The sequence below is a fragment of the Notolabrus celidotus genome, chromosome 4 (genome assembly GCF_009762535.1).
Source record: "Notolabrus celidotus isolate fNotCel1 chromosome 4, fNotCel1.pri, whole genome shotgun sequence".
Taxonomy (NCBI): Eukaryota; Metazoa; Chordata; class Actinopteri; order Labriformes; family Labridae; genus Notolabrus; species Notolabrus celidotus.
Genome location: NC_048275.1, coordinates 8921402 through 8944759, shown reverse-complemented (window position 1 = coordinate 8944759; position 23358 = coordinate 8921402). Strand labels below are relative to the sequence as shown.

At 40.9% G+C, this 23358-nt stretch overlaps 1 protein-coding gene across 1 annotated transcript in view; it reads left to right on the top strand.

Annotated features, from left to right (window-relative positions):
* prim2 (DNA primase subunit 2) overlaps positions 1-23358 on the top strand; it is a 49861-nt gene that overhangs the window by 2216 nt on the left and 24287 nt on the right. The window contains exons 4-10 of the mRNA XM_034682525.1: positions 1592-1686; positions 1795-1915; positions 2675-2770; positions 6779-6916; positions 19205-19272; positions 22707-22779; positions 22989-23174. Of these exons, the coding sequence (XP_034538416.1) occupies positions 1592-1686; positions 1795-1915; positions 2675-2770; positions 6779-6916; positions 19205-19272; positions 22707-22779; positions 22989-23174 (777 nt within the window). The remainder of the gene's footprint in view (positions 1-1591; positions 1687-1794; positions 1916-2674; positions 2771-6778; positions 6917-19204; positions 19273-22706; positions 22780-22988; positions 23175-23358) is intronic.

Genomic DNA, 23358 nt, shown 5'->3' with positions numbered 1-23358 from the left:
TTACTATCTGTAGAGGCCAAGCCAAAGCTTTAAGCCACTGAGGCGCTGCACCTGGAATGCCTAATTGACGTGCTGTGGTTTACGGTGCTTCATGAATGAAACTCCAGGTCATATTTGAATCATGAACTCTCGGTCCATTTATATCCATGATCTGTGCTCCAATAGTGTCCAATACATGACATTTCACAGAAGAACATTCACACATAACTCCTGCAGCACCATGCTGCTTCAATGGTCAAAAACTGTTTCACCTTTCCTGGTGGAACACCTGCCGACACAACAAAGCATCCTACCTTATATAGAAATTGACCACCAATAACCCGGTATGACCTTAAATACTGACACAGGTCACATAATAATAATAATAATAATAATAATAATAATAATAATAATAATAATAATAATACATTTTATTTATATAGCGCTTTTTTCAAAAACTCAAAGACACTGTACAATTGTTAAAATCAATACTAGCAAAATAAACAAATAACACAGATCAAACAAAACAACAGTACAATCACAAATTAAAAGCTAAATGAAAAAGGTGAGTTTTTAAAAGAGATTTGAAAGCTGAAGGGTCAGAGCAGTTTCGGATATGGGAGGGGAGTGAGTTCCAGAGGGTGGGGGCGGCTACTGAGAAGGCTCTGTCCCCCCATGTTCGGTGCTTGGTTCTGTGAGGTGGGGACAGGAGGTTGGCGTGTGAGGAGTGCAGGTTACGGGAAGTGTGATGGTGGAGGAGGTCAGTGAGGCAGGAAGGGGCCTGGTGGTGGAGGGCTTTGTGGGTGAGGAGGAGGATTTTAAACTGTATGCGGTAGGTAGGGGACGGGGAGCCAATGAAGATGTTGGAGGACGGGGGTGATGTGGTCACAGGAGCGGGAGCAGGTGAGGAGGCGTGCAGCAGAGTTCTGAATGTATTGCAGTTTATGGAGGACTTTGGATGATGTGCCGTACAGGATGCTATTACAGTAATCTAAACGGGATGTGATGAATGCGTGGATAAGGGTTTCGGTGGCAGAGAAAGAGAGGAATGGATGGAGGCGGGCGATGTTTCGGAGGTGGAAGAAGGCCGTTTTAGTGAGCTGGGTGACGTGGTGTTGAAAAGAAAGGTTGCTGTCAAAAATGATTCCAAGGTTACGGATGTGAGGTGCAGGAGATAGAGTAGAGTTATTTAAAGTGAGAGTGAAATTTGGAATGGGATTTGTGAGGGACTTGGGGCCAATGATTATGAGGTCGGATTTGTCGTAGTTCAGTGATAGGAAGTTGGTATGCATCCATGTTTTTATTTCAGAGAGGCAGTTAGTGATAGTGGAGTGTGTTACAGTGGTTATGGATTTGGTGGAAATATAGAGCTGGATGTCATCAGCGTAGCAGTGAAAATGAAGGCCATGTTGACGGATGATGTTACCAAGGGGGAGCAAGTAAATGATGAACAGGAGGGGACCAAGCACCGAACCCTGGGGGACGCATACACATATTGATTCATAATCTGCCTTTACACTATCATTGAAATGACTGTGACAAAGAATCTGCTTCACAATCTGGCATTCTGAGTTGCTCATAAAGACATCTGTGCCTACTTTGACTCTTTAAGGAGGACAGAAAACCTCAGACTGGACCGAGTGAGGTCGAGAAACGAAGAAAGGACCACATCTCCCACTTCATCCTCAGACTCGCCTACTGCCAAACGTAAGTCTGTTGTCTCCACAGTATATAATGTTGTTTTGATGTCAAATATAAAACATCAGATGGGAGTTTGTCAGATTTTATGGAACTTGAAACGCTTGCATCCTACAGGGAGGACCTGAGACGTTGGTTTATACAACAGGAAGTGGATCTTTTCCGCTTCCGCTTCAATGATCTGGGTTCAAAGCTGAAGCTGGAATTTCTCCACAAGAGTAATCTTCAATACGACACGGTAAACATCGATTAGTTGAATCTTTTATACCATCCCTAAAAAGGTGAGAATGTTGCTTGTCTTTGTAATCCAAAGCTTCAACACTTCTGTCCACAATTTTTCAACCATAAAGATTTTGTGCAGGATGTGTCCCCTCTGCCTTTGTAGGGCCCTGATATGTGATATGAGGAAAGGAAAGGGTACATTTGAAACACACAGCTGTCCTTGTTTGTAGTGTAAAAACACAAACAAGCTGTCTGTATTCATGCTTCAGATTTTCAGTCTTATTTCACTAGAGGGAGCTGTTTGATTGTTTTAACAGCACCTTTGAATCTTTTGGAGTTTCAAGCAATAGAAATGAGAACGTGTAAATGTTGAAAGTTTTTCCTTTTAAGTACATATTTTAAGCAAAAGATGGATTCATAATCAAACAGTATTCTCTCTTTATGTGCTTAAGTTTGTTTAATGTTCCAGTTATTATAATCAGAAGTAAAAAGTCTGGATTAAATCAGTGTGTTTAGTTTCTTTGACATTTAAGTGTGACTTGAGACTCCAAAGAGAAGCACTCAGCTGCCTTTCATGAGACAAAAGTAAATACTTCAAGAAGTCTTCATTATTCATCGACACATACTGTGTCAGGCAAGGACGAGTGACGGAGCACTCATCTGATGAATGCTGTTTGGTCTCCACGAGCGTCAACCTTCACTGTATTAACACTGACACAGCTCTGCCTCTGCAGCTCTTCACTGAAACTCATCTTCCTCATCAATAACTTTTCAGATTAGTGTCGAAGAGAAGAAGACTCTGGTGGATAAACTTGTCAACTCCAGTTACGCCGTCAGTGGAATCACAGTGGTGGATCAGGACTTCTACAAAGTGAGTTACTCGAGCCTCTGCCTCTGTTTCCATAGAGGCGGCTAAGAATGTTAAGTGCTTATGCCTCCACAAAAGAGATTTTCTTATTCAGTATTATTCTACAGTCAATGAAATATGCCAGACATCAAGGCACAGTGCCATCAACTCAGTCTTTTATCATGATGGTTATAACTTCTCTAGAGTACGTCTCTTCTTTATAGACGAGGGATTCTTTATATAAAGACACAACGCTTCACACACCCACACAAGTCATAATGGAACTATATTGTTTCTGCAACTTTGACAAAGAGTTGTCCTGAATTGTTGATCAACTCAACTCAACTCAACTTTATTTATACAGCACCTTTCATACATAAGAGCATGCAGCCCAAAGTGCTTCACAGAAGAACAGAGAGACGGAAAATCATCAATTTGTATAGCGCCAAATCACAACAAACGTTATCTCAAGACGCTTTTACAATCAGGGGAGAGGGTGTCTGCCTCCCGGACCCTGACTGGTAGTTGATTCCAAAGGAGAGGGGCCTGATAACTGAAGGTTCTACCTCCCATACTACTTTTAGAGACTTTAGGTATGACCAGCAGGCCTTCATGTTGGGAGCGTAGCGTTCTAGAGTGGTAGTAGGGCACTATGAGGTCTTTAAGATACAAAGGTGCCTGATTTTTAAGAGCTTTGTAGGTTAGAAGAAGGATTTTAAATTATAATCTAGATTTTATGGGGAGTCAGTGTAGAGAAGCTAACACTGGAGAGATGTGCTCTCTTTTCCTAGTTCTAGTCAGCACTCGAGCTGCAGCGTTTTGAACTAGCTGAAGAGTCTTTAGATACTTTTGAGGGCAGCCTGATAAAACAGAGATTGTACAATAATAAAAGACATAATCATACAAATACTTCAAAATAGAATAAAATCAATACAGTGAAATCAATAAAATAAGTAAGGGTGGAAAACAAAATAAAAAATCAGTTAAAGTTAAAAAGATCAGATAAATACAATAAACTTAACTCTGGAGTTTTTTGCTAAAGTGACACTCCACCATTTTTATTCATGAAGTAAAGCAGCGGTTCCCAACATTTCTTCTTCTAGCTTTAAAGCTGCTGTGAGGAACTTTTGTTTTGTATCGATTCTGGCGCCCCCTTGTGGACAAAGTAATACCTCTTATCTCTTGTCCTATACATGCAAAAGTAGTGTTTTCAACAAAAACCTCATCCTGTTGTCTTTTGACAGTCAACTTTATCAGGCAATGTGATTATTTTCCATGAAAACAGTCAAATACAGGCTGTTTCTGAAGCGAGATGTCAATCACCTGGTCTGACACCTACCCCCTCAGGGCGGTTTCAGGCATTAAAAAATGACAACAGAGAAAGAGTCAGTGTTGCTGCTGATGGTCTTCTTTGCTATTGAAGGTCATAAAGAGGCATCAGTATCATTTTCAGTCTGTTTCTCATTCAGTTCAAAACTCCTCACAGGGCCTTTAAGTAAAAGCTCAGCCCCCATGGGACCCTCACGGACAAAAAGTGATGCATTAAACATCAGTTTTAATGTTACAGTTGTATCCAGCAGGTGTGCTCTCATGATTTCAGGTCATAAGTACAACTCTAATTCTGACAACCTCAGAGCAGACAAAGCCTTGCACCCTCCCTGGGGTCTCTGGCGCCCCTATGAAGTGAAGTATAGTCGTTTCAAAGAGGGTCTGTAAAACCTTCTGATGGAGTTTGAGATCATGATGCTGATGACATCATGATCAAGATGAAGTGAAACAAAGTCATTTCAGATGAACATTTGGTTTACAGACAAAATGTGTTGGGTTTGGAGTATTTATATTTTCCAGTAAGGAGCCGTCACTCAAAAGATGTAGTGATTAACAGTTATGGAGTTTTTTTTAGAATATTTGTATTTATTTAATACAATTTTTGTATAGACTTTATTTGTGTTTTTCTCACATTCTGAGTTACATATTATACTCAATTGAGTGGTCGTGGAATAATTGGACTCCCCCCTCCCTAGTCCCTCCCACATCAGGATGTGAAGTCAGGGTTCATGATATATCACTGAAATCAAAAACAACAGTACCAACCTGTCACAACCATTGAAGAGAAAAGAAAAGAAAAAAAAAATTTTAATAAAAAAATTTAAAGATTATTTTGGGCCTTTTCATGCCTTTATTCAGTTGTTAAGACCAGTGTTGCCAACCTACCTACTTTGTCGCTATATTTAGCAAGTTTTCAGACCCCTCAAGTGACTCTTTTTAAAAAAAGAGACTACCGACTTTTTCTGGTGTTAAATGGAGACTTTTTGAGACTGACATGAAAGCATATATCGCTCTTACTCTACTCAACGAGCAGTGGATGCTGCTGTGAGTCCCTCCTAGGCGGCATTCAGAGCAGGAGGCGTTCATCCCTCAGCTTCCAGACTCCAAATGTATCACGCATGTACGAAGACACCGCCGGCTGATCCCGCCTACTGTCTCTTTTTGGTATTAATGTAGATTTTATACCATAAACATCTTGAAAATGTTATGGTTGAAAAATGTAATGTTTTACTTTGACTTGTTGTAGGCTCCTAAGTGTAGTTATAAACATATAGGTTGTTTTTTAATCTGTTACACGTCTCTCCTGCAGCTTCCATTCCAATTCCAGTTATGCAAATTAAACGATGACATCATTTAGCGACTTATAGGACAGCCAATAGCTACTTTCCTCACTGAGGAGTTGGCAACACTGGTTAGGACAGTGGATGGAATAGGTAACTACTCTAGAGAGAGTTGGGGATGACCATGCAGCTTTGAGGACCACAGCCTCTGTAAAAGGTGTGCCATTTAAACCCTGAGCTAAGCCAGTGCTCCAAGTTTTTCAGAACTTAACCCAAACAAGGAGAAGATATGCATAGAAGATCATTTTAACTATTCCTTTAAAGCACTGTCTCTAAAAGTACCCTCTGTGCTGTAGATGCTCAAGGGTTTATTGTGGGAGCTGCCCTTGAAGGTTATTAACAATAATTCATTACATGGGAATAATTACTAGGTCATCTGTCAACATGATTTGGGTTCCATTCAGAGATGTCTTTAAGATATCAACCTCCACTCAAACATTAATCACAATCACTCTGCAGTCAGAATGGTTTAGAGAGGAAAACAACACCAGGAGACTTCATAGAAAACAATCATGTTCTTATCAGAGAGGAAATGTTGTAAATCTTCAGATTTAGATGAGTGTTTGTGTTGCCTCAGTGCTGGACGACGTTCTCATTAGTGTCACTCAAGCTGTGCAATCATAACCTGCCCAACAGTGCCAGGGAAGCAGGCCGGTGAGCTGCCCAGTCTCTTTTTAGAAATAAAACATCCTCCACATTGAAGAAAGGCGCTGATTTGTCTGCTCAGTTCTTTTCTTCCCTCTAACTCTTCCACCTCCGGGGCTCATGTTTTGTCAGACAGAGACAGCCCATCTTATTATATGAAATAAATGTGCAAATACCGCCCTCTAAGGCACTTTAAATCAACTTATTGGCCAATTCAGGCTCTCCCAGTTCTAGTCTCCCCACTCTCCATTTCAGAATCCTTCCTTACTTTAACAGAAATGTTATGACATCATTTCTATTGAATTAGGAAATGCTCACAAAGTGGAGAAATCTTTAAATCAGTATGAAAGGAGGGCCTGAAAATAATTGGCTGATTGTCAGATCACTGCCTTGGCCTTTCACAGCTGAATGGATTTATGTCTGCAGTCTGTTAACAAAAAGAAAAGGAAAAGAGAAAATGTCAAGGCCTGTAACCTGATGTTCAATTTACATTTTAGGCTTGTTACTAACACTCTTATGCTTCCAGCGGATCCAGATCATCAAACAAACTTTATGGGACATCACAGGAATAAGTGTAAATCCCTGGATCAGCTTTAAGCATTAGAGATTATGAAGGCCAGAGGGTTGGTCACCATGTACGGAAACAGAATAATAATGTATTAATCTAATAAAACATGTTTCTGGTCCTCATCTAATTTAATAAAGTTTCATTCTAAAGGTTCCCTTTCAAGATGCCCTGGATCTGGTGCGAACGAGGAAGGTGTACTTGAAAGGTGGTTACGCATACATCCCTCACCAGGACATCGTCACTATTGTCCTCAACGACTTCCGCACTCGACTCTCCAAAGCTCTGGCGGTAAGTGTTTTGTAATCCTTCAGAGTTGATGGATAAATCATGTTTTGTATATAGCTGGTTTGTATTGACTATTTGCCGATACAAGTTATTTTCCTACCTGGTACTGATTCAGACCATGGACTGTATAAACAATGGACATAGTATCCATGACATCATCCGTCTGTTTCTAAAGCGCTGTTTTGAAGCCAATCGTCGGCAGCCATATTGCTGCTGTCGAGCGATTGTGATGTAAAGAGGCGGCCTTTGAGCCTCCTAGCCAACAGCTACAGTGTTCCCGCCTGTCAATCAAGTCAGCTGTGCCTCTTTAGCTATCCAGACTACACTCGTTTTTTGAACCAGACTGTAAACATTTTTACATCTTCTGTAAAGATCGGCTTTTTTGAATTGGTGTGTATGTGGTTTCCTGTACTTCTGGAGCCAGCCTCAAGCGGACACTTGAGACACATATGTTTAGACCTGAGGTTGCCGCTTGATTCAGACACCTTTGCTTGAGTTTAAGTGAGAAAATAAACACAGTGTTGCTGAAGTTTTGCTCGCCATAGCTAACATTACACTGATGCAATAACCATTCTCTCACTCTGTGCTATGTATTAATGACGGCTTACCTAAGAGATGTAGATTTTTTCATGTGTAGCTAATTGGTATCCAATAAGTGCATTTACTATCATACTCGCCAATATTCAATATCACATTACCTGGAGGAACTTGAAGTCATCATTACCATTGATAACAGTATTAGAAGAGAGAGTGATTTTTCATATAATGGTTTCCAACTCGCTGCTGTTTTGGAACAAATTGATAATGAATGAATGTTTAGTGTAGAGATGATATTTGTGTATTGGCCGATAACAAATGCCCTCCATTACTAGAACAATACAAACAAATGTACTGTAAAATCTGGGTTATAGGTCGCACCAGTATAAAAGATGCAGTTTATTTGTGTGAGTTTCCCAAAGGCTCAACTATCTTCCTCTGTGAAGACTTTTGTATTCAGCAATGTGCAGTTTCTGTGCAGCTGTGCAGCTCCTCCTGGTACCATCTGTTTTTCTCATGTAGAGTTAACAATCCTGCTAGCTACGGGTACGCTAGTTAAGCTCTGTGTGCTGTAGCAGTGATATCTGTGAGGTAAGGACTAGGGATGTACATTTTAAGTATTTTCCGTGATCGATTTTTGGAAATGTTAACGATCAATTATCGATTAATTGATAAGAAAAAACATTATTATTCTTACGTCAAAAACAATGCCAAATAGGTTGTTTTCCCCCTAAATTGTATTTTCTACAGCAACAAAATGCATCTAACTGACGGGATTTAATACGGGCACACGTTTGACACGCAGAATATCAACGATCAGGCTCATTAAAATATTCTCCGCGGACATAATCTTATAAAGTGAAGGCTCATAATACTAACAGAAAAGTACTTCAGACTCACAGTGTCCAGTTTTCTGTCTACTTGTTCTTATTGAGAAAAATAATCATGTGTATTCAATCAGGTGTCAGCCGCGAGCGCAACCGGGTCATAATCAGTCCCGCTGGACAAAAGCCCAGTCGGCTCTGATGTTGCTGGTCTGTAAACGTAGCGTACCAGAATTTCCCACCTGTCTGTTGCCTTTGTATCCAAAGGTGGGAAATATCCTGTTTAAAGCTGTCAACCTTCGTGCCCGTGTCGTTGTTGGCAGCAGTTTTGTATTGATCCTCTTTTAAAAAGCGCACGTGGAGACCTGACGCACAGCCGCAGCCGCCAGCTGAGCGTCTCCGCTGTGCGCAACACCTTTAACAGCTGATTCACATCGAAACATGCTTTAAACTTAAAACACCTCTCTGATAGATGAGTGTAATATGAGACCACATGATGTTTGTTCCACGTGACGGAAAATTGATAAAAAAATGTGTGTTTCAAGTAATTTCTTAACAATCAATTAATCGATAATCGATTAATTGTGGTCGTCCCTAGTAAGGACAGATCCACTGCCTATAACTAGTAGAGATTTGCGCAATTGAAGAAGTCTTTTCAGTCAAAGCAGCACTCCACTTCCCTTACAGTATACCACTGTTTTCTTTAAATACATGATAATGACCTAAAGAGGGAGGAGAGCTGTAATGGAGTGGCACCACTAGCCTGGTGCAGTGAAGCAGCTGCTTACTTCTTGTGGCGCTAACTTCTGTGTTAAGTTGCATAACACAATAAAATGCATTTGTATTTCATCCTGGTGTATAGGACACACCCCACATTTTAGATGACAAGACATGCATTAATAGTGTGTGGTGCAATAGTCATCATTTTATTCACATCATTTTACACTACTTCATACCGTATTCTGATTCGCTTCCTTCCCTATTCAATTTGGATAGCTACACCTTTTGGCCAATACCATATACCCCTTAATTCTGAAGCAATAAAAAAAAAACTCCATATTGGTGGAAAAACTGTGATTTCTGATATTTAGCCATCTGAAACTGACGTCAGATTTGTTGCTAGTTGCACACTATTGATTTTAATAATTGTTAAATCATAATTTACCTGAAACATTTATTTTTTTAAATGCATTTGATAGGCTTTGATCAAATCAGTGTACTAACTTATGTAATTGCTAATACTGGATACCGCACCCTTGTACTGGAGACTGTTAGAGCTTCTGGTTCTCGTACTGTGAGCATTTAGTTTTGCAATAAAATGAAAAGCTTAAATAACAGATGTGAATTTGTTCCCAAGAGGAGCCTGACAACTTCCGATGTAATCACTGCATTAAATATTCATGTGTGTTTAATTCAATAATAGAAACATCTTACAATATAAAGTCATTCATTGCAACAACAACAACTCTGCCTCACAAGTACCACCTCTGACTCACCCAGCTTCTACATGCAACATACAATAGTTTCTGTTGCATCCACTCCCTGTAGATGTACATTATGCAAATACATGTTCTCACACTGTACGCCCGGTTCTATAAGCAAGATCATTAAACTCCCTGCTGTGGCAGTCCCCATCAGGGCCCGAAGGGGAACTTGAGGAATCTCAGGGTTCAGATGAGGAGAATAAGTATGCACGCATGACATAAAATGTCTGCAGGGAAGTCTGGGGACAGCTAGTATGAAAGTAGTTCTTTTCCCTGCAGGCATGATGTTTTTTTTAAAGGGAGAGGAAGGGGGTCGGTGATGGCGCTGCATCGGCGTGCTTGTGCATTGCACTCAATGCCCCGAGGGAGCTGGAACATGATGTTTTGGGAACCAGAGGCACTTTTTATAATACATGTGAGGAGACAACAGAGCTTCAGTTGCAACAGAGTAAGGGGTCCTCACTAAGAGAAAGGCACAAGCTTGCTGAAAAACCACAGGCGGTTGCACTAAATAGATAATGAGCTGACTCGTTCTATTATGAAGTGTAACAAAATATAGTGTAGGTGACTTACAGACACAGAGAGGAAATGATGGGATGTGCCAGTTTTAAGATAAGCGTATCATCACTGTTCTGACTAAGCCTTTCTGATCTGGTTTTATGTAGATTTGATGTCCTCAGCCTGCAGTATGTGTGAATTCTATACCTGTTGTAATCCTGAAAGCATTAAGATTTGCATTGAGATAGAGCATATGTGAAATAGTGGCAAAGGGAAGATTTGCATTGGAAACCCTGAGCTATATCAGAAGAAGCAGAAATGTGCAGAACGATAAAAGAGGACATATTCTTCCAGTTTATTCGCCGTGTCTGATCCCTGATGCCCTCACCATCAAGGTTTGATTCATACACACAGTAGGTCTCTGAGCACAAATGCCTTCACACAACTTCTTTGTAATTTGATGGACATTGTGGTAAGGAACGAGGCGTTTATTGGGTTCAGCTTGGCTGTTGGATCTTGTAGCTGCAATCATCACAGCTAATCACAGACAAGATGGCCACCATTGATGGTGCATTGCAGATCCTTAAATAAAGAGAGAAAAATTGTGAGTTTGTCTAGTGAGTGGGAGTGGCATCCATCTGATAGCCATGTAATGCCTCTTTTACATTATGCACTTATAAAATGATGAAATTAGCAGGAGTCCAACCCCCACAAGATTCCAGAGTAGCTTGTTCACATGTCCGTCACAACCAAGCGGCAACCTCCGGTCTCAAGTTTTATAAACTGCAATTCATCAAGAATCCGCTTGAGGCTGGCTGCAGAAACACCGGAAACCACATAGACATGAATGGGAAAAAGATGATCTTTGCAGCATTAATAAACATGTTTACAGCCTGGTTCAAAAAACGGCTTGGCTACAGTAGCTAATCTCTCTATTGTCACACACCGTGCGGTGGGTGAATTTTTTTCTAACACGACGGTTCAGAAGATACTACTAGACTAGACTCCCGGTCGGGAACACATAGCTGTTGGCTAAGAGGCTCAAACTCCTCCCCTTTACGCCACACTCTGCGTGGTTGAGTTCCGCATTTCCAATATGGCCGCCGCCGTCGATTGGCTTCAAAACAGCTCTCAGGAACAGATGGGTGACGTCACGGATACTACGTCCATATTTTATACAGTCTATGGTCACAACATGAAGTCTTCCCTGTTAAGTTGGCGGGCTGTATCAGGAGGCAAACTCTAAGTTGTCATACAGAATACCAGAAAAATGACTTGTTTGTCATTTTTGGACCACATAGTTTAGTTTAGTTTATTCACACACATCATCACAAATGTACATCTATATATATTCAGTAAACATTTCACAATGGTTGGATGTGTGGAAAGGGGCGACCCCAAGGAAGCTATTTAAAGCTTTTAAAAGGGGGCCCAATTTCCCACAAATAAAGTGGCAACAGACAAGATACAACAACATACTACGGATGGGCAATGATTTTCAAATATTTGAATATTCCCTTCACTTTGTAAAAATCATAGAGTTACTTCTAATATTTTCTCATTTTAAAAGTATAATTTGTTTCTAGTGGTGCCTGGTTGTAATATGGTATTCCTGCCAGGCGGTGGCTATAGAGCGTCTGAAGAAGAAGAATGCTATCTGCATTAAATAGCAAAACAAGAAGAAAACATTAGCAACAGTCAAGGCGATTTTCTCCGTTTCTGAATCTCAAACTACTACACACGTATTTCCAGAGACTGAGCATGGCTATAAAATGATTATTCTAATAATCGTTGAATAGATGCCAATGATTATCAAATAGTATTTTGACTTCAAATGCCCATCCCTACCACATACAGGTGTGTATTGGTAACAACCAGCCTTAGACTAGTATGATTGTGAACTTCAAGTATTGGTTTTTCCAATAAAAAGAGACACCAGGTGGATTTCCTCTGCAAAGAGACGGTTTGAGTCTACATTTCTCTGTGCATTGAAAACAGTTTGGCGGTTGAATGATGGTTCATTTATTCTGCGGTTTGGTTGTTGTTTGCTTGTTGTGTTTTTCTGAGTAGTCACTTTGAATGAGCGTGTTTCTAGGTAATGACTGTGTTCATGATGTAGAGTTTGCTCCGCTTAGCCTGTGACCTTTAACAAAAACCAGTTGACAAATTGAAGCACTCAGAATGCATGCTGAGTAAGCCAGGCATCAGACCTTGACCTGCTGCTCTTCTATTGTGCTTTTCATGCCTCAGAAAACAAAGTATGTTCGTATGAGAAGGGGAAAGAATCCCCGTGGTTATAGTGATCAGTCATATTTGACACTAGATTTTGTCATTTACAGAACTGAAATCAGCGCAAAATACTAGTCCTTGATTTAAGTGAGCTCCAGGTATTCAAAGTGCTGTCACTACCTACTCCACCACTCTGGCCTTGAATGGCCCTCACACCCCGACTGTGGTACCAGATGGGCAGCGAGAGCCAACACCGTGACAAGGTTATCAAGCGGACACCTCCCTTCACTGGTGTCTCATCCATAGACTGTATAAATAATAGACGTAGTATCCGTGACGTCACCCATCTGTTTTTGAAGCGCTGTTTTGAGGTCAATCGTCGGCGGCAGCCATAGTGCTGCTGTCGAGCGATTGTGACGGGCTTTGAGCCTCCTAGCCAACAGCTACAGTGTTCCCGCCTGTCAATCAAATCAGCTGTGGCTCTCATTGGAAGACTTTTAATCTCAATATCTTCGAAATTACCACATTGTGAAAAAATTCACCCCAGTACAGTGTGTGCTGATCGAGAAATGAGCTATCAAGACTACACTCATCTTTTGTACCAGGCTGTAAACATGTTTATTTCTGCTGTAAAGATCGTCTTTTTTGAATTGGTGTGTATGGTAAGCCTCAAGCGGATCCTCAAGGAACTGCAGTTTTAAGCACTTCCCCTCTTCCCCATTGGACATTTGATTTTTAGACCGGAGGTTGGTTTCTTCAAGTCCGCCCAAAACACCTCGAGACAACTCCAGAATCCAAGAACCAACTCCCTTTCTCCGCCCCATCAAAACCACATGCAAAAAAAGAAAAGAAGAAAAATGTTTAAAAGACAGGGCAGCTACAGCAAGAAGCCTGTTTGTGCAAGAACTCACCCCTGCTGTGTTTCCCTCCTGTGTTTGGCTGCACGCACTACCTCCCCGCTCCCATATTTTCACAAGGTAAGAGGAGCAAGAGAGGGAAGTGTTTGTAAAAGGGTGTTAGATAGATGACAGGGAGAGCAGAAGCAGGGTAAGAAGCCTGTTTGTGCAAGAACTCACCCCTGCTAGGTTAGGCTGCACGCTCTACCGCCCCACTCCCTTATTTTCACAAGGTAAGAGGAGCAACAGAATGAAGGGTCTGTGGAAGGGGGGTTAGACAGATGACAGGGAGAGCAGAGGCAGGGTAAGAAGCCTGTTTGGGCTAGAACTCACCCCTGCTGGGTTTGGCTGCACGCACTACCTCCCCACTTCCTTGTTTTCAAAAGGTAAGAGGAGCAAGAGAAGGAAGGGTCTGTAAAAGGATGGGAGCCAGAGGACAGGGAAAGCAGACCTATGGTAAGAAACCTTTTTGGGCTAGAACTCACCCCTCCTTGGTTTGGCTGCACGCTCTACCTCCCCTATTCCTTATTTTCATTAGGTAAGAGGAGAAAAGAAAGGGAAGTTATATTTTGGGGTGTTTTTTTTGCCTTTATTGATAGGACTGCTGAAGAGAGACTGTAAATGTAGGGAGTAGAGAGTCGGGGAAGACATGCAGCAAATGGTCGACTGGGCGGGAGTCGAACCGGCGACCACTGCAACGAGGATTATAGCCTCTATATGTGGGACACTTAGACTGCTAAGCCACCAGCGCCCAAGGGTAAGAAGCCTGTTTAGGCTAGAATTCATCCCTCCTGGGTTTGGCTGCACGCTCTACCTCCCCATTTCCTTGTTTTCATGAGGTAAGAGGAGAAAGACAGGGAAGGGTCTGTAGGAAAAAGGACAGGGAAAGCAGACCCAGGGTAAGAAACCTGTTCAGCCTAGAACTCACCCTCCTTGGATTGGCTGCACGCATTACCTCCCCACTTCCTTATTTTCAGAAAGAGAGGGAAGGGTCTGCAGAAGGATGTTAGACAGATGACAGGGAAAGCAGACCCAGGGTAAGAAACCTGTTCAGGCTAGAACTCACGCCTCCTGGGTTTGGCTGCACGCACTACCTCCCCTACTCCTTGTATTTGAAGAGAAAGGGAGGGACTACTCCATGGAGAGATGTTTGAAAGAGAATGGGGTACTCAGAACCAGGGCTTGAAGCCAGTTGAGCTATTATCTAGTCATTTTCTTGGTGTATAAATGTTGGCATTGTGGTCAACATGAGCTTGATTTGCTTAAACATGGATGCATTTCCTCCACCATGGGACCGGCAGATTCTAAGAGGAAAAACAAATCAAAAGAACAACTTTGTCCAGCTCCACCCTTTTCCCATTTCCTGGTAATTATCCGGACCACTAACTGTTGGAATGGAATAATGCTCCCAAACTATTTTTCTTGTAACTGTGCCATTGTGACTGCTTGTGTTGCTACTATAATGGTTATTCTCCTCCATTGGGAACAACAAGGGGACATAGCAGAAAATGTGTCATTAAAAAGGCATGAAATTGAAAGCTGCTACTCCATATGACTCCAGTTATTGTTTGGGTGTTCATTTTAACAGAGAACAACACAAATATAACACAGTGGGCTACATTTGTGTGTGTGTGAGTAAAGCAGACCTTGAAATGGTGTGCTTGTCGCTGATCAAAATCGTTGTCTTGTTTTTTTTAAGGGAGGGATGTGCACTCGTCTGTTTTTTGTGCCTAAATTAAAAAATCAGTCACTCACAGCTGATAAAGTTCACACCCAGCTGACCTTTGTTCAGTCTGAGACAGGGTGTGAAAAGCAGCAGACAGGTGTTCAAGGAGATCCCCTGATAGTTATTTTATATGCGGCTGGTGTTCAGGTCTGTGTCATTATCTATGCCTTTTGATCATCTTTTAACTTTGAGTCAGTAAACATGTTTCCCTGTTTCAGTACCGAGAGAATAAAAATGCAGAGGCTGCTGCAGCGTCAGTTTTAAGAGCCCCCTCTAACCAAACCAGCTTTTCCCCACCACTGCCAAACACTACAGAACTTGAAATCCTTGCCAGTCTTATAATTAGAAGTCTTGTATTGTTTTGTTGCAATATTTGTATTATTTTTTGTAATATCGCTGTGATGCCAAAATTGAGCCTCACAGTGCTGTTGTCCCCACAGAGGAAATATATTCAACAAACCATTGTATAGTGTAGTTGCATAGTATGGTGAGGGAACATGGGATCAATATGAAGGGGGCACAACAGGGATTAACTTCAACCCTTATGATTATTGAACAGCCACTTTGTGGAGATGTAGGTAATATTTCATCATCTCAGTCCAGAAAATCTTGCTTTCTCAATCACTTCATGAGAGTCACAAAGAACCTTTTGACCACATAAAGTACTGAACGTCAGGAAACTCTAATACTGGACCCTTTAGAGCAGGGGTGTCAAACTCATTTCAGTTAAGGGGCCACACACAGCCCAAGTTAATCTGAAGTGGGCCGGACCAGTAAAATCATAACATAATAACCTATAAATAACGACAACTTTACATTTTTCCCTTTGTTTTAGTGCAAAATAGTACAAGTATGTGCTGAAAATGTAATCAACTATCTTTCTACAAAAACAGTTCTCCATGATGAGTCTCATAGCGGGGCAGAACATTTACTCTTTAAGCACTGAAACCTGCTGCAAACACACCAAACAAGTTATCAATTCACCTGACACAGAGTGTCATTTTTACTGCAAAAGAACAGAGAGATTATAATAATGAAGAAGGTAAAGTTGGCTATCCTGGACCCCTCAGCTCCGAAAGGAACTGTTTGCTTGCTGGACAGTGTTGTATGCAGGGGTGTTGTGCTAGTGTTAGTAGTCAGTGGATCATCTTATAGTGCTTTAAAAAGACTTAATGAATCTCAACCGGATTATGCAAACAGCAAGTAATCTATTTTCTCACTTTGAGAAAAAAGTCCCGGGAAAAAGTGCTGTTCAGGTGCGCTCCATCAGCACTATGATTGTATGCGACCCTCAGAGGACAAATTTAAAATAGTAGTTACTTTTATTGCAAATTTGCAGTTAATGTCTAATCTGTAATTTTTTCACTTTGCAAAGTCATTCCGTGGGCCGGATTGCAACCTCTGGCGGGCCGGTTTTGGCCCGCGGGCCGCATGTTTGACACCCCTGCTTTAGAGCAAGGGTTCCCCAAGTGTGGGTCGCGAGACAAAAATGAGAGGTCATGAGATGTCTTCCAGATTGTATTATTTTTTTTAAAGTAATCTAAAATTTGTGCATTTTACCAATTCTAGTAAAAAATATCGACACAAATAGTATCTAAACTTGAAATAAAAACCTTGAAAATACAAAATGTAATGAGTTTTCTGCCGTTCTTTGTTGTCAGATGACTCCTAAGTAGGGATGACCACAATTAATCGATTATCGATTAATTGATTGTTAAGAAATTACTCGAAACACACATTTTTGTAATCAATTTTCCGTCACGTGGAACAAACATCATGTGGTCTCATATTACACTCATCTATCAGGGAGGTGTTTTAAGTTTAAAGCATGTTTGGATGTGATTCAGTTGTTAAAGGTTTTGCGCACAGCGGAGACGCTCAGCTGGCGGCTGCGGCTGCGCGTCAGGTCTCCACGTGCGCTTTTTAAAAGAGGATCAATACAAAACTGCTGCCAACAACGACACAGACACAAAGGTTGACAGCTTTAAACAGGATATTTCCCACCTTTGGATACGAAGGCAACAGACCGGTGGGGAATTCTGGTACGCTACGTTTGCAGATCAGCAACATCAGAGCCGTCTGAGCTTTCTCCTGATTCTGACCCGGTTGCGCTCCTGGCTGACACCTGACCGAATACACATGTTTATTTTTCTCAATAAGAACGAGTAGACAGAAAACTGGACCCTGTGAGTCTGAAGTAATTTTCTTTTAGTATTATGAGACTTCACTTTATAAGATTATGTCCGCGGAGAATATTTTAATGAGCCTGATCGTTGATATTCTGCGTGTCAAACATGTGCCCGTATTCAATCCCGTCAGTTATATGCATTTTGTTACTGTAGAAAATATAATTTAGGGGGAAAACAACCTATTTGGCATTGTTTTTGACGTAAGAATAATAATGTTTTTTCTTATCAATTAATTGATAATTGATCGTTAACATTTCCAAAAATCGATCATGGAAAATACTTAAAATGTACATCCCTACTCCTAAGTTTAAGGTTAGTGAACAGTTAATTATCAAAAGCATCAGTAGCAGCAGGTTATTTCATAACGGCACAGGAAACACAGCCATATGCTCATATAAGTAGGGTCATTTTCTGCAGACCAGCTACTTGAAGCCACATTAAACTTCTTTGAGGGAACAGTGGGGGTTGCAAGTTTTTGGCACCTATATTTTGGGGTTCACAGGCTGAAAAATTTGGGAACCCCTCAACTCAACTCAACTCAACTTTATTTATAAAGCACTTTAAAAAGACCACAGCCGGAACAAAGTGCTGTACATAAATTGACAAACAACGCAGGCATAAAAACAGTTAAAACACAGGATAATAAAACAATTAAAACAATAAAACAATAAATAAAAACAAACCATAAAACACTAAAACAGGAGCAGAGTCTCAAGCAGGGTTGAAAGCCAAGGAATAAAAATGGGTTTTAAGACGAGTTTTAAAAATGGACAGTGAGGAGGCTTGTCTAATGTGGAGGGGAAGCTCATTCCATAATTTTGGAGCAGCAACAGAAAAAGCTTTATGCCCTCTGAGCTTCCGTTTTGCCCCCGGTACCTCCAGGAGCAGCAGATCAGCTGACCTGAGGCACCCCTGCTTTAGAGTGAGAGCAGTGTCCATGATTTCCAAAGAGAATGTCACAGGACAGTGTTCCACTTCACCTCAGTCCATCTTCAATGGACCCAGAGAAGTCACCATCATTTCTGGATCATGTTTATATAGTTTCCTCTTTGCATGGTTCAGTTCTAACCTGTATTTGTGGATGCAGCAACAAGTTCATAAACAATAGTTTTTGGACGTTACTTGAGGCCATGCAGTGATTTCCACTACAGAGTCGTGTCTCTTTTTGGATCATGGCCACCTAGTACTGGTTTTTGGCCTTGTTCCTTTTGTCCAGAGATTTTTCCAGATTCTCTTCAGCTTTAAATGATAATATTTACCATTGATAAGGAACCTACATTCCCAAACCTTTGCAATTATACCCTGAGGAACATTATTCTAAAATTACTGAACTATTTGCTCACGCAGTCTCTCACAGAGTGGAAAACCCCTTCACATCTTTCCTCCTGAGAGACTCGGCCTCTCTGGAGTTCACTTTTTACACCCAGTCATGTTACTAACCTGTTACAAATTACCAATTTTAGTTGGAACATGTTCCTCCAGTGTCTTTTTTTTTAGCATTAGACAACTTTTTCTGTGTTTTTCGTCCCTATCCCAATTTTTTTGAAACATGTAGCTGACTTCAAATTTTAAATGAATATATATTTTTCATTAAATTATCTTAAAAAATCAGTTTCAACCTTTGATATGTTGTCTTTGCTCTATTTTTAATTCATTAAATGGTTTAAATGATTAGCAAAACATCAAAATCTGCTTGTAATAACATTTTAAGAAGTGTCCTAACTTTGGGAGTTGGGTTTGTACTTGAAACACAGTTTGCTTCAGCCTGCTGAGGTTACTAACCCAGGTTCTTGTATTTTAATCACTGTGCTTGGTGGCACTCAATCTTTGCACTTAACAATGTTCCTGTTCCAGGCCTTTGACCCGCATTATTTATCACAACTCTTGTGATGTCCTTCTTCTCTACAGCTGACAGCCCGCTCGTTACCAGCGGTGCAGTCTGATGAACGACTCCAACCGCTCCTTAACCACCTCAGGTAAGCATCAGGATTAATAACTTTGCAGCCACTTGGCCAGGACTCTGTTGAAAAAGAGATTTAGCAGGATTGATCTTTGGCACCGAAGAACATTGGAGGCTTGTGGCAGATCTGAGTAAACCCAATCTGTCCCCGCAGACAAGTCCAGATGTTTTGTGAACTTGTGGTGCAGGACGACGTGTGCAGAATCATCTATTCCTGTTGTTGAGGTTACTCGGTCTTGAAGTAATGAGGACAATGCAATATGTGCACTGTCCCCCTGTATATCTCACACACTCAGTTTTATTGGTTTATTTTCAAGTTATTTAGTTGAAGTCAATCATTTGATTTATTTATGATAGGCATCATTTTTGCACATAGAGGCATTTTCATAGTATAGAGCTTAGCTTGTGCCATGCATAATCTGAATAAAATGGTTTATATGTGAAGTTATCAGCTGTGATCAGTACCAGCTGTGATGTAAAGAGTGCTGGTTGTTTGGCATTAAACAGAAGTGATGCAGTAATGATGCAGTAAAGATGTGTTTGAGGGTAGGCTGAACTAAGGAAAAGCAAGACTTTTGCTTCAGGAAGGCTTCTCGTGAAAGCTGGGTGTTCTTCAATCGATATTAAATTATAATAATTCACATTTAACATAAACAAAACATGCCTTAAATGTGTTTAATGTTAGCTAGCATGTTTGTTGCCTCTACTGCTAAGCCCCCCCATTTTCTCTCAATATATGTTTTTATTATTTTATCATTATCAGAACAAAACAACAAAATTCAAGGATCATTTTGTTTACAAAGCAGATTTTCAGACAAAGATATGTACTGTCACCCCTTCCCCCAAGCACAGAAAAAGCTAAAGAATAAAAGATAAATAGAATAATAATAACAGACCTCATTATGCACCACATATCTAGAACACACTCCCTGAAATCTGCAGGTCCACTCCAACTCTCACCTCTTTTAAATCAAAGACTAAGACCATTTTATTTGACACTGCCTTCCTGTCTTAGCTTATTTTAACTTACTTTAAAGCTGGGGTTGGTAATCAGATTTAGATACACTTTTTGTCATACTGGTTAAAATGATCTTTATGTCCTGATGGCAATCATTACATGATGTGTTCCTAAAAAAGAGTGAAAAAAAACTGCTGTCTACAGCCAGAGTAAACCTGGGAAAACACTAACCAATCACCGTTTTTCGGCTCCCCAAATTTTAAACCAATCAAATCCCGTCCAGCTGTTCTGCCCTCCTCCTGCGCGTACATTTCCCCGGCGTGCACTCCTCCGAGTCCCCGTCTCCTGCCTCTACTTCCCCTGACTCTATTTACTGCCCCTCTCGCTCGCCCTCGGGCCTGTCCCCTCTGACCTGATGAGGTGCTTTGCTCAGGACTGTAGTCCGGATCAGAGTCTAAAAAGCTCTCACCAACAAGCAGAATAATTAATGTCCGGCCGCTGTAGGGATGACGACCCGATTCGTGAACACGTTGAGCTTTAATAACCGGTCACTGTCGGCCGTGATCACGCCAACCAACAAAGCAACAATCAATGTTTGAATGAATGAAAAACTTCTCCTCTCCTCTCTCCCACTCGCACACTCTACACCTCTCCTGATGCCTTCACTGACCGTCAACACTGTAGGAATTAAGAACATCTACACTGAACACGTTTAACAAACAGTAGAGCTGTTACAGTATTATATATGTGTTATAACTTTTCTCCTGATATCGTGTCACCAGTACAACTGGATAATGCTAGCATGATAGTTGTGAGTACTAACAGCAGCCATGTTTGTTTGTGTTTTTAACTTTCACTATGATAATGTTTTGGTGAGGACCGGTTTTGAATCAGTCACGATCATATGGTCAAGAATCAGCGGCGCTAGTGCATGTGAGCGGGGGGCGGGGGGGGCGTCGTTTTGGAGGAGCTCCGAGGGAGGAGGGGAGGGGTTAGACGGAGTCATGAGGAAAAGCTACATTCAAATTCATGCTGGTTTTCCGAGACTACCAACCCTAGCTTTAACCTGATTTTATTTTTAACATATTTCTAATTTTCCTTTTCTTTTCTGTTTTATTATATTTGCCATTCTAATTGTGTTCTTTTATGCTTGTCTGAATGTTTCCAATGCTTTTAATCTTTTAATGTAAAGCACATTGAGTTGCCCTCAAGTCTGAAATGCGCTATACTAATAAACCTGCCTTGCCTTACCTTTGACTCAAAAAGACATGACACATGTCAAAAAGTAAGATTAGCAAAGACTAAATAAACAAACAAACAAAAAGCAGAGAGAGAAAAAAAACCAAACACAATATTAGCACATAAGTCGTCCTCCAACTCCCATACTTGAAGAACGCACAAGAAGTGATGTTGGATTAAGACCCCTCTTTTAATAACTGGATGTTAAGTCCTCAGAATGTGTTCACTATCTAAAGAATATTAAACAAAATGTAACAGGACAGGATCCATTGAATTATGATTTATGAGGCTTAATTACTGCTTAATTAGAAAAACACAGCAGCTCAACATAGTGAAGCTTCTTTTTACTCTTACTTTGGATAGAAGAAAGAACATAAATTAAGGTTCAGCTGAGGTCATGTTACCTGATCATTGATTGGGATTAGGGAAAAGTGAGCCTGCCAATAATCTCCACGGTTTGGGGATTAAAAGCTCTGACACACGGGACTCAAGGGAGATTGGATTCTCCACTGACAGCAATTTATCAGACATGAATCAGTTTTGCAGGATGTTACAGAAGATATATTGTATTATTTTTTTATTTCCTTAATTTGTCCATTCTTTGAAGCATTATTCTCAGTGATTGTCATTTTAATTAATGTCTGTTTATTAAGGCTTAAGGATTTTGTCTCTCAGCTCCTATATATGCCTTCAGGAGTCTGATGTTTTACCTGCAAGATGATCAGTTTCTATAGGCCCCAAAAACTCATGGTACTCCATTCTGTTTTTAATCACTACCTGTTGACCATTTAGGTAACCCAGTAGTGATGGATTCTGCAGCCACTGCTGAAAGCTTTTATATTGTGTTGCAAGCTGGCTGCCTGTGGCTACATTTCCTGGAAAAATCACAGGCAGTGCAAAGTTTGTGACACTTTTCCATCAGCGCTGCCAGAGAGGTTAGGCAGAGCTAACCCGGTGTAATTGCTTTACAAATCACTTTTGTTTGAAGTGGCATAATCACTTCCTGGTGTCTGCCAGAGTTTCAAGAAAACCAAACCAATGACTGAGGTTAAAAAAAAAAAGATATGGACTGTTATTCTGATGTCCTGTCTTTACTGTCACTTCTTCGCCTGATTTCCATTGAGGGAATGTGCCTCCAAAGTTAGATTAGTTTTCTTGGCAGCCCTTTGGAAATGATATTACATCTAAGATATTCAGTCCTGTCTGTCACTGTCCTGATCTTTTTCAAATAAATCTCATTGTTCTTATTTCAGTCATGCCTATGTGGGGCAGGATTACAGCATCCAGAAGAATGTTGGAAAAATCTCCCTGGAACAAATTGATTCAGTAAGTTTCACTGACCATCTCTTCTTTACTCGTCAGAATGAAGATACCACTGTGCTCTGTGACAGGTCGCTTAGAGGTTTAGAGGCTTAGAGCTTCTGCACAATAAAAGATAGGAAGACAAGTCTGTGTGTAAAAAATAATACAGGTACAGATATACTTTGGTAGTGCATGTGTCTGTATGTTAGTAAATGATTGTTGTGTCTCTCCAGCTCTCAGGAAAGTCCTTCCCGCTCTGCATGAGACAGCTCCATCAGAGCCTCAGAGAGAACCATCATCTGCGCCACGGTGGTCGAATGCAGTACGGCCTCTTCCTCAAAGGCATCGGCCTCTCTCTGGAGCAAGCCCTGCAGTTCTGGAGGTCAGAGTTCATAAGAGGCAAAGTGGACGCAGACAAGGTAAATTTTACATCGTCACTATAACTATGTTTTTATTCAGTGGATAGGAGAGTTGATACTACAGAAGAGATCTAGAGCCAGGGGTGAGGGAAAAATATTGGAAGGTGAGGATTTTTGTTTTAACTTTGCTCTTCAAGAACAAAGACTAAATGTTTTGGATAAAGCTGAATTTCTGAGAGAAAGG